This window comes from Cydia splendana, chromosome 19 (genome assembly GCF_910591565.1).
Source record: "Cydia splendana chromosome 19, ilCydSple1.2, whole genome shotgun sequence".
Lineage (NCBI taxonomy): Eukaryota > Metazoa > Arthropoda > Insecta > Lepidoptera > Tortricidae > Cydia > Cydia splendana.
The window spans coordinates 12,641,336-12,653,699 of NC_085978.1; the positions used below are offsets into that span (position 1 = coordinate 12,641,336).

Sequence of the window (12,364 nt, forward strand, 5' to 3'; positions counted from 1 at the left end):
TCGTCTCATAGAAAATTTGAATTTCGCGCCTTTTTCTACTGACAAGATTTGCTTGACCATCTACCTATAAATAATAAATTAGCCGTCCAAACTCTTGTACAGCAGGACGTAGTCTTTAAAACTGTGTGTGAATTCAGTATATAATAAGGTTTAAAGGTGGTGGTAAAAACACAAAAAAATATTAAGTGGGTATATTAGTAATAATGTAACAAATTATATTAAACTCCCAAGCTCTTGTAGAGCAGTGGGACGTAGGCGTCGAATTGTGCGCGGTAGAAATTGCCAGCGACCGGCGCTCCGAGGTTGTACTTCTCGGCGAACTTCTTGGTTGAGAACGCGGCGCGGCCGTCGATTGATCTGTGGGATAAGTTTGTATAAAAATAAGTTTGAAATGTCTTTTCGTTCGCTCCAGTATAGGGTCCGATTTCACGAAAAAGTGCGATCCCCTTATATCTCGGAAAGTTGTGAAGATATGATATTAAAAAATAGGCTCAAAAGACGCATAATCACGAGAGCTGTAAGGTGCAAAAATAATTATTCGAGAAAGTCAAAAACGAGAAAAGTTATGGTCGATATAGTGAAAATAAAATTCAATTTTTTCCGAATTTTTGATTTTCGTGCTCGATAATTTGGAAACGAAGAATTATATCAAAAATTTGAGAAAAATGGCTCTGGACAATTTAGTCAGCTACAATTTGAGCCTAAAACAAATACGATCGGGTTAAGGGTTTGCCCTGTAGCCTAACCTTAAAATAGTCAAAAAGTCAGAACGACATTTTTCACATGACATTTATGACTTCATGTTTCGCAGAGTTCGTTATCGGTGTTTGTTGTGAATTATCGGGATTATGACGGCAGAATAACACTTGCACTGCGTGGGCTATCAAAATCGCTGCAGATTTTTCTTGGTCTAACTCTATCTATCCTGTTTAAGACGGGCGTAGATAACGCACTATTCGACAATCTATCTATGCATTCTTATGGTGGTGGAAATAGAAATAGAGATAGAGGTAGAGGTAGAAGTAGAGGTAGAAATAGAGGTAGAGGTAGAGGTAGAGGTAGAGGTAGAGGTAGAGGTATAGGTAGAGGTAGAGGTAGAGGTAGAGGTAGAAGTAGAGGTAGAGGTAGAGGTAGAGGTAGAGGTAGAGATAGAAATAGAAATAATTTTATTCGTGAGCACAAACACAAAATAAAAACTTATACAGAGAAACATAAAAAAGAAAAAGTGCCACGAAATGGTCTCACCGCACCATGTTGCTGGCGGCTGCTAGCAGATAGCTGAATGCTGAACCCTGGCAGTACCTAGTGGAGCTCGGGTTTAATACAACATAAGCACACACTATTTTGGTCATCGGACTCGTCTCGATGAGCACTTAGGAGAGTAGTACCCAAGATAGAGCTGATGCTGAACCCTGGCTGGACCTAAAGGAACTCAGGTTTGTTGCAACATAGGCACACGCTGTTTTGGTCATACGACTCGTCTTGATGAGCACTTAGGAGAGTAGTACCCAAGATAGAGCTGATGCTGAACCCTGGTTGTACCTAGCGGAACTCAGGTTTGGTGCAACACATAGGCACGCGTTGTTTTGGACATCCGATTCGTCATGATGATCACATGGTAGAGCATTACCCAAGATAGCTGATGCTGAACCCTGGTAGTACCTATTGGAACTCAGGTTTGGTGCAACATAGACAAACGCTGTTATGGTCGTCTCTCGTTGCGTCAAACTGCTGTCAAGAAAATTTCATATCTTGCAGCAAATGGGCCGCTGCCGATCAAGACTCGAGTGACGATAACGGCGATGTGGCTACCACTTCTCGAGTTGACTACGGATTTGCCGTGTAATAATTTTCTTGTACTTTGAACATTAATATATCCTGCTTATTAATCGAAAAATGAAATATGTACCTATACTTATGCGCCACGGCGACAATTATTCAAACTTCGATACGCGTGTGGAAATCTCGTACATTTTGTAATTTGTTTGTTCACATGCGTTATGTCCAGGATAGAGTCGGACCAAAAAAATTCTGCAGCGGATTTGATAGCCCACGCAGTGCAAGTGTCATTTATACGTCATAATTTCATAGAAGTTTGACGTTTAAAATAACACTTTCACTGCGTGGGCTATCAAATCCGCTGCAGACTATTCTTGGTCTGACTCTACTTGTGTTAATCTAAGAATAAAATAATTATCATTCAACGTTGTAGTTTTATTTTGTAACTTTTTCCTTATCCAGACTTTCTCGTCGCTCAGCGACAATATTTTGTTCGAATTCCGTAGATTCATTTCCAATGTGCTCGATAGTCGTGTGAGGCACGAAATCTGTGAAATTTTTTGATAAATTTTATCGCTGACTGTACTTTTCTTTCAACAGGCAAATTATCGTCGAGACAATTGTAACTTTTTTCCTTCTTTTAGTGACGTGAAGGCCGTGTAGTGAGTCCTTGACAAGTCAGAGATAGACATAGACTTGACAAGACATAGAAGGTTAGGATCGTATAGAAGTGGTATACGCGTGCCTCCGTGAGGGAAAATCATACGCAATGCGACACTGTGATTGGTCGAATTCATTTGTTGCCCACCATAATCCATACTAAATTTATGGTGGGGAACAAAAAATATGTGAGACTGTGACAAGGCCAAACTATAATAGCGCTTTCGCTGCTACTCTTACTGAAAGATACATAAGACTATCCCGTTCTGTCAGTTATCCCCACCACTCATGCCCAATCCAGTTTAATACTAGATTGACATTGCGCGACTGGCTTCGGCTAAGGCGAAAACCATAGATGGGAACGAAAGATCCGATCACTAGCTGTGTCTTGCTCCAACATATTATTATGATTGTCGCCTTAGCCGAAGCCAGTCGCGCAATGTCGTGGCCCCGTCAGGAGAATGGAAATGGAGCTAGGACTTGGCGCGTGAACAGATTGATCAAGTACATAAATTGACAATAAGACTCATTGCCATAAAAAATGGTCAGGCGTCCAACTATTTCGATGCCCTTACAATGTCTATGGTGCCATTCACTAACCTAAACTTTATATAGGTACTTTTATACCTTGTAAAACTTGTGTTAAATAAATAAATCAATAAAGAAAAACTCAATGACATTGTAACAGTTTTTCGATCAGGTCACGTGTCCGTCTTACGGTCACGTGACACCTGTTACGAGTTTAACATTTTTTCCCCATCACAAAAAGTGCACAGCGCCGCTAAAGAAGTTTTCACTTCAAAAAATGTGTAAGTAACTTACTTGTTGGTTAGTCGGGGCTCATCGAAGCTAAGCTTTCCAGGCTGCTTGTACAAGATGTACACGTAGCGATGAATGCCAGTGCCCTCCGGGGGCCCAGAGCCGATGTATCCAGAAAGCACCTCGCCGGAGGCCACGTTGTTGCCGGGGATGTTGCCAACTAGCCAGTGGTGCCATTCGCGGTACACGGGCTCTGGGCCGTCATAGTTGTCGGGGTCTGAAAGAAAAGGTAGTTAATTAGTTATGTACGGTACACAAAAAATTAAATACCTACTTAATCTATCTATCGTATATATGTCGTCGTCGTCTAGTATATACCCACAACACAGTTGCGCCCTCATTGCATTGGGGGAATTGTGTTTTCTAATAAAATAAACCAATAAATTTATGTATAATAAATCAGTATAATATCACTTTTTTGTCTTATAATACAGTAAAATTATACATTTTGCGTTTGCGTCAAATCCGGTAGTTCTGATTTTTTGCAGACTTGTTTATGATGTTGGCCCAATGAATAATCCAAGTTTGTGACCTCGAGCGCCGAACGCAACTTTGTCAAAAATCGAATAAACCGCAATTTTTTTTAGATTTGGGCGATTATAACCCTAAAGTACTAGTTTTTGATAGTAACTTCCTAGGGCGTTTTTTAAGTAGACTAAATTTGCTACAATAAGACACTAGAATTGTCTCTGTACATCTAATATTTTCCGAGATAAAGCTTTTCAAAATGTATAATTTTTTCGAACTTGTATTCGTAGGCTAAGTAAGTGCAGTGAGTATACACTTTTGCCTCAGGCGATGCCGGTTGGCACAATTGTTTCTAAGGTAAATCAAAGCTGATTTGGCCCGGTAGCCACAAGATCGTACTCCCCCCAAAACAGGGTTGACAAAGTTGCGTTCGGCGCTCGAAGTCACAAACTTGGATTATTCATTAGGCCAACATCATAAACAAGTCTGCAAAAAATCAGAACTACCGGATTTGACGCAAAAGAGCCAGGTTACAAAATTCGACAAAGTTACTGGATTATTACTGATTCGCCAATTTTTAGTCTTGATAATAATTAGATTTGCTATTTTTTTTCTTTATTACCTAAACGGCATAATGTGGCCACATACAACAAGGCAACTTAAACTTAAAATATAATTTAAAATTAAATAAATAAGTACCTAAATAGTATCCAAATTAAACTATTCAATTAACGCTTTCATTAAAGTTACGATATGATAAAATTACCGAAGTTATTACCATGGATGCGATCCATAGAAGCACGCAACAGCATGGGTTGTTTCCCTCTAAATCACCTCATGTAAACTTACGTCGGACGTTGTGTCTTTTCTCACACATTCTTGTCACGGCACTGAATAATTAATAGTACCTATACTAGGTACAGAAGACTCACTCTCTAACAAAACGCGTCTGTTAGATCAGGACAGATATGGCCGCTAGGTGGCGACAGCGCCACGCGCGGCTTATGGCTAGCCACTAAAATTGGTGCGGAACGGATGTACTTTTAGCTATACCTGCTATAGCAAAGCGACGAAATCGCGGAGTGAGCCACGTAGGTACCTAAACTTACGTCGGACGTTGCGTTTTTTCTCACACATTATTGTCACGGTCGATCGCGATTTCGTGCAGAAAACTATTAGCTTTGAGGGCATTTTAATGACAATGACTTCAATACTTTAGATGTTTAGGGTTTGAATTTAGAAAATAACTTTTGTCAAAGACAATGGGTAGGCAACTCTGAAGCTTCCTAGATTGAGCCACTTAGTGATATAGCTAAAGATAGTACTTAAAATATAACTTAGAAGACGCAGTTTTCTTGAAAGTATGTAAGTACCTATGCATAATTATATTGTACATATGGGTGCAGGGACGCCCGGCCGAAATCCGCCGTCGATCGGTTAAGTAGGTATAGCATTTCATTCGCCCAATTCCCAGATGTTGAAGCTGCAGGTTACTGCGGCATTCCCACACTATTCACCTCAAATCTAGTTATGCAGAACAGAAGGTTACCTTATCTTATCCATATCTTACCAGTGAAGACGAGTGTGTAGAAGGCATTAGCGTCAGCCTCGTAGGTGACGGTGGGCTGTTCCTTCACCTGGGTGGGGGTGAGTTCGTTCCCTTGTGCGGCTTCCACGCCGCTCGGGTATTTCAACTGGTAAGAAGGAAAGCAGTACAAATTAATTTGGTTTGTGGAAAGTTGGTAGCTGAATTATTCAAGAGGTTTTTTTTTCCACCAGACCAATCCGAAAAGTTCACGTGATATTAACTCTAAAGCCACGGAAAGACTTGTACCAGAACATGTTGTGCGCAGCAATATGATTTCGCCCGACATGTCGAGCGAAGTCATGCCACGCAGCACTTCATCCGACGTCGCTGGCAGTGGCGGATTTGCCCTAAGGCCAAGTAGGCCCGGGCCTAGGGCGACAAGATGTTAGGGGCGGCAAATTGTGACAAAAAATTAGTCAATATGATGGGTGCTGAGAAAGAAGCGGCTACAAGCTACAAGGCCTGGGGCCTAGGGCGGCAAAGACTGCAAATCTGCCACTGGTCGCTGGCGACACGTGCCGTGGGACAAGTGTAGCCGTGGCTTAACTATACCTATAGTATATTTCCCTCTGGACAAGAGGACTTGTTACATACTTATGACAATTCTATAATAGTGTCCCTCTTACCCCAGTGGTAATTTTGCCCCACATGACGTTTTGAATTTTCTTGGTATGTTATTAAAGAAAACAATAAGTAGGTAGGTATGCGCTGTTTCAGTGTATCATATACCGACTACCTTTGAAAGCTTAAGATCTTTTACAGTACATAATGGTGCTACTTTATTTTATTTTACTGCTTTTCACACTTGTATCGTAATGTACATTGTAGTGCATATGACTGGTGACTGGTATAACGTTTAAATTAAAATTTAACAACAGCGATACAAAACTGTCATTACGTCGATAACACTCGAAAAATTTCAGAAAAGTGTTAATGATCGCGTCAAAATCAGAGTAGGTGCTGGAGAAAGGCCCTTACAATGGTGATTATTAATCAAGTTTGCTCTTATTTTAAAATGCAACTCTTGTTAAAAACTGCTTTCATTGCGTGTCAGTCCAAATAACTGTGCATAAGGCCCCAAAATGGCATAATTTGAAAAGTACCCCAATTTGAAAGAGTTCGCTTGTTCCAAGCTAAATTTGCACCAATTAAGTGCTACCTTAGAAGGCTTGAGAAAGTAATTTACTTGTCATTTGCATTGTATGCTATTTTCGGGGTTTCTGTATTTAACAATTTGTTTTATATGTAGGACGTCCTTTCGTTCACGGCGCCCAAAACATATTTAATATTATTGTTTTACGCTTCATAATTAATTGTACCTATATATATATTATTTCTTTACTTATACGTTTATTATCAAAACTTGAACATGAATAAAATTATATCATATATGTAGTAGGTAGGCTTCACGACTTATCATATCTACAAGGTACAAGGCGGCAGTTATGTTTCGCGGTGTACGCGGGCCCACGTAGCTTATGGTGTTTTTATATATATGTAGGTAGGTACTTACTTAACTAAGAACAGAAATGAAACACAAATACCTATTCAGACAAATAAGTAATCTAAATTGTCAGCCAATAACTGAGTAAGACGGTCAGTGGAGTCGCGCATTGCTCTGTAATGTTTCCTTATGACCTTCTTGAGTGGGTATAGTAGGTATTACATACTTACTTCATAACAGACAATTTCCTATACGTTTATCGGCTTGTAGATAACCGCATCCGTAAAACCAAAACAAAAGAACGTTATTCTTATATTTGCCCGTTTAGGTACTTTAATTATGTTTAATGCTGATTCCGTGGATATATTATATTATATACGATATACCTACATAACGCGAAAAAAAGCGTCGAATCAACGTTTTAATATCAGTTTCAGCTAGGTATTCTACGGTTCACCAAAAATGCCTAATTATATAAATTTTCATCATGTTTGTCATTTTTTTACTCGTTAATAAGTACTAATTTACCATGTTTGTTTGTTTTATGAACTCTCGATATTTTGGTATAGTTGTACCTACATGGCACAGCAGTTGCCATGATAAAGTAACTTATCCCATAGCCTCTAGGCGGACACGAGCGTTTCTTTTATTTTTTGCCATTTTATTATATTGTGACCTTTTTTGCCACTTGTGTGTTATTTCTAGTCAGGATCGCGAGCCCTTTTCATCCTTATAGGAGAAAAAAAGTGTCCTAAAATTTCCACACATTTTTCAAACTTTCCTTTTTATTACCGCTATACAAAATGTATGGGGAAATGGTAACACAATAGGAAAAAACTCTGGGACATTTTTTTATCCCATTAGGATCGAAAGAGCTCGTGATTCTGAGTAGAAATAACACAAAAGTGGCAAAAAAGGTCACAATACTCACAATAAATAAAAATGGCAAAAACTAAAAGAAACGCTGACACCGTTATCACATACTTACACAGCCAATACAAAATCTAGTTGATTGCTTGATGAACTATTTCTAGACAATTACTGATGGGATAAAATGACTGAATAATATTTTCTAATTGTTTGTTTTAATTAAAGGCCACATCCTGTATCGTCCTTCCTACAGATATTAAAATATAGGAACCACCTACTTAATGGCGAAATGGAAAGTCGAGTACATAACATCAGTAATTGCTGTATTATTTTTTATTTACAATTTCTTAATTTCGCCATAAAGAGTCCAGAGCGGCTACCGCGAAAACCGAAATTCGCAAATTGCGGGGATCTTTCTCTTTTACTCCAATGAAGGCGTAATTAGAGTGACAGAGAAAAATCCCCGCAATTTGCGAACTTCGATTTTCGCGGTTATAGCCCTGTAACGTAACGGACAGGCGGGCATGCCCATAATTAGTAAGTGACTGGACGAACGCGCGAACGGACATTTTAAAATGTCCAAATTGTACCAAATCATGTCGTTAACATGTCGTAAAAGGGAGTGAAAAGTGTAATTTCGTATGTCGACCGAGTTGTGTCGAAGTGCTGATTTATGCGCTCGGTTATTATTGTCATTATTATAACCGAAGCATACGTAATTAAGGACCCTTGTTATGTTGAAGGGTCAAACAGATCACTGTGTTATGTCTTTCCTGTAGACATACACAAGAGTTAAGGGCTATGAAGGTTAATTTTCTGATTTAACCCTTATCCACGTGAAAAGGTCCTCCTTTTATTTACAAGCTGTTAACTATTGCCCACAGGAGAGAAAACTAGTGTGTTGAAATGAAATGAAATGAAAAGAATTTATTTGACACAACAATCTTAAGATTAACAGATATTAAATACCTATAAGACATGGTTTTGTAACTTGTTGTCTCAAAGAGGATACCACTCAGCATGTGTCGGAGCACATAGTGCAACGACGCTGATTTTCAGTGGTTCCTTAAACTTAAAACTTAATCCTTAAATTTAGAAATAAAAATATTAAGAACAATATAAAACACAATGCGGAGCAAGTAGTCTTAAAATTAATAACCAGCATAAAACACAATTATTCTAAAACGCGTTCGTGTTCGCGCGAACTGTAATTTTTCTCTCCTGTGGGCAATAGTTAACAGCTTGTGGGCATGTAAGCAATGATTTTATCATAGTTCTCTAAATAAAAGGAGGACCTTTTCACGTGGATAAGGGTTATATACGAAAATTAACCTTTATAGCCCTTAACTCTTGTGTATGTCTACAGGAAAGACATAACACAGTGATCTGTTTGACCCTGAAATAAGAGCAGGTTCAAGCTTTATGTATGAAAAGTATTCACCTTCATATAAAAAATTCAGTGCATCACGTTTGCAAAGTGTACCTACCTACTTACCTTACCAACCTAAACTAATATGGAAATCATTGACATCCTTTCTAAATATTATTGCGTATTATGCATTATGCAATTGGTCGAATATATGTAAATTGAGTAGGTACCTTAATACATTTTAGTATTGAAATAAAAATCAATACTAATATTTAAAACATTGCAATAGGTAGGTACCTACTTAATTATTAGTATGTGATAGCGATTACATAGATTCTTATTTTTGTTATGCATTAACGATAAGGAGTTAAATAATAATTGGAATGATAATAATAATCAATCAATTTTAATGAGATAATCGTACGTAATCAGATAAAGTTATTATAACTCATAGGGTAAATGTGGGATAGATGCTATAGGGGGATAGATGCCCAAATTTGCACATAGCGACTTGTGCGAATTCAACGCTTGCAATTCATTTTTTATTTGTAAGCTTACTCCTTTCCTCTTAAAAACTATTTTACGCCGCAACAGATTGAGGTAAATGTGGGATAGTTGCCATACTTTTTGAATAAGGTGAATAAAATATAGAAGATAAGCGTTTAAAAATCTTATAACACCGTGTTAGTTTGTATACTCATTAATAAACAATATTTTCAAGGTAGCTGGATGTTATTTGTTTTATTTGTATACTATCCCACGAGTCAAAATATCATTGCGGCATCTAACCCATACAGTTGGCATCTATCCCCGTCCGAAGGACCTTTTTATTTTGTTTATAACTAAACAAATAAAACGAATAATATCAAACTACCTTGAAAATATTGTTTATTAATGAGTATACAAACTAACACTGTGTTATAAGATTTTTAAATGCTTATCATCTGTATTTTATTCACCTTTTTCAAAAAGTATGGCAACTATCCCACATTTACCCTAGTCTTCATTAAGATAATGGTGTCTAAGTCTCGAGAAATGCCAATACGCGCAGACGAACACGTACTTACGTAAGCTCAGATAATGTTATTTTTAAATGTTTACAAAACAATCAAAAATATTATTAAAATCATCCACAAGTATAGGTAGTTCATCTCAAAATATTTAATGACAATTGAGCGAATCAACATTTTGACCGACAAAATCTCAAAACTTTAAGCCGACCACTGACTAACAGTCAGCCGGACGATATCGCCCGGTCAGTTGTTCGGAACTGTCAAATTTTTGTTCTAACTGACAGGCCGACATTGTCCGGCGGCCTGTTAGTCAGTGGTCGGCTTTAAACTTCGTTTTTAAATGTCACCTTTCAATAATTGTCTTTTTTATGTTTCAGTTTATGGTGTAAGTATGTTAACCAACTGTTAAACCTAATAAACTGAAACTAGGTATGTATATTACATGCCAGATTTCTTGGTAACTCCAGAGTCTTCAGGGATATTTTGAGTAACGCAAGAGTCACTTAAAACTGTCGATTGAAAAGTTGATTCGCCCATTTAGCCTCAAGACTGACGGAGTCCGTCTAAGCTAAGTCTGCACCGACTAGGCGGCGACAAAAGTGTAATAGCGCCACTAGAAGTCACATTTAAATAGAAATTTCACGTTTATAGTGGCGCTACCACACTTTATAGCTTGCCAAGTTGGTGCAGAGTTAGCTTAGGCTCTACTAGTCTACATTGTTACTTTATGGAGTTTTTTAATGGTTTTCTTAATTAACTACTTCCTAACTTCATTTTACCTCAAGCACTTTTACGAGTATGAGCATACCCGTAGTATTTAATTTAAATTGCTTAGAATCACAAGACATACTTTGAGGAGTTCCGTTCTGGTTTTTCATCAACAGTTCCATTTACCAAATAGCACTTTTTATTTAAAAAATATATTTTCTAACCGTCACTTGCACCCTTCCACTACCCCTGGGTTAACCCTTTAAACCTGGAGTTACCATGGTTACCAGTACAATTTGGCACTAGCTAGCTTTAACAGTTTAACCGGTTAACCCCGGGTTAGTGGGATGGTGCAAGTAGCGCTAAGTGGGTTATTATTAAATATAGCCGGTCAAACAAGTTTGTCAGTAGAAAAAGGCGCGAAATTCAAATTTTCTGTGCGACGATAACCCTTAGCGCCTACATTTTTTAAATTTGCCGCACTTTTCTACAGACGGAAATTGCTTGACAGAGAATTAAAACTTACCCCAATGGTGGCAGTGGGTGCCGTGGGTATGACATCGGGCACGATCTTGCTCGACTCAAAAGCGCGCGCTACCAGAGACATGGTTATCTAAAACCGAATTAAAACGAATGAAGATCAAGTACAAAATAATTTTAAATATAGAACGAAACGATTAGCGATCAGCTCCATTCGTTTAATTTTGTTTTAATGAAATCTTTTTAAGTAAATTACGTTAAAGATTCGCAGGTTTCATTTTCGTATTTTGTAGGTATGAAATATAATTTCCACATAATTAATAAAGGGTTCTCATGTTGCTGAAGAGCAGCGAGCATATTTATTGTAACTTAGTCATAAGTCTTGTGTACATACTTTGTATACCATCTCTTCAAATCAAAATAAAATTTCTATTTTGGCATTCCCGCAATGAAATTAGTTATTTTTATTAATTTCACCGCGGACCCCTTTTTTCAAAGATGTGTAATTTATCGAAGTTTTATTTAAACCTTTAAAGTGCAAAAAAGAGTTCAAGCCTCCTCGGCGCTCAATTGTGCTATGATTAGGTACAGGTTAAGAGAAAAAAGCAAAGGGTCAAAAGTTATGTTGTTTCTAACCTACATAATGCATAATAAAGGATTTTAAGTAAAGAAACAAACTTGCCTGTTTCTCGTGCGATGTCTTGAACAACACTGAACTCTGATAAACCGTGGTATTTGTTGATAACATACACATTCGCAAGCGAATGCCTACGTTCACATAGGTGCGGCATTGGCATACATGTTAATTTTCTGTACGATTACGAGTAGTACGATTAGGATATTTTTTTATAGGATTGATCGATCGTTATTTATGTATTTATTTATTTATTTAAAAATGTCATTCAGGCAACAAGGCCCATATTACTTAGGTAGACTAACATATACCGGGTGTGGCCTGTAACACGAGCAAATAATTAAAACATAGATTGTACTCCTCAAACGGTGACACTTTTGTTCAACAACTCTTAAAAATTATGAATATTTAGACTCCCTATTTTTCATACAAAATAAATATTAACTTCAATGGACGCCATCGCCACGCCATATCATTGTGATTGACGTTGCTTGTCATGCCTTAAACATAACAAAATTCGCAATACATTGCG

General features: G+C 37.7%; 1 protein-coding gene and 1 long non-coding RNA gene across 3 annotated transcripts in view; both read right to left on the reverse strand.

Annotated features, from left to right (window-relative positions):
- Positions 1 to 12,364, reverse strand: part of LOC134800123 (uncharacterized) — a 202,404-nt gene that overhangs the window by 137,299 nt on the left and 52,741 nt on the right. The window lies entirely within an intron of this gene.
- On the reverse strand, positions 178 to 11,975 carry LOC134800092 (protein D3-like). Of its 2 annotated transcripts, none has more exons than XM_063772567.1 (5): positions 11,881 to 11,975; positions 11,245 to 11,331; positions 5,297 to 5,420; positions 3,262 to 3,475; positions 178 to 357 (listed from the first exon to the last, which is right to left on the reverse strand). In XM_063772567.1, exons 1-5 carry the CDS (start codon positions 11,950 to 11,952, stop codon positions 219 to 221), a joined length of 636 nt encoding a protein of 211 aa, XP_063628637.1. In that variant the 5' UTR covers positions 11,953 to 11,975; the 3' UTR covers positions 178 to 218. The 2 variants fall into 2 exon arrangements, with proteins under 2 accessions (XP_063628637.1, XP_063628638.1); XM_063772568.1 differs by lacking the exon at positions 11,881 to 11,975 and adding an exon at positions 11,593 to 11,619.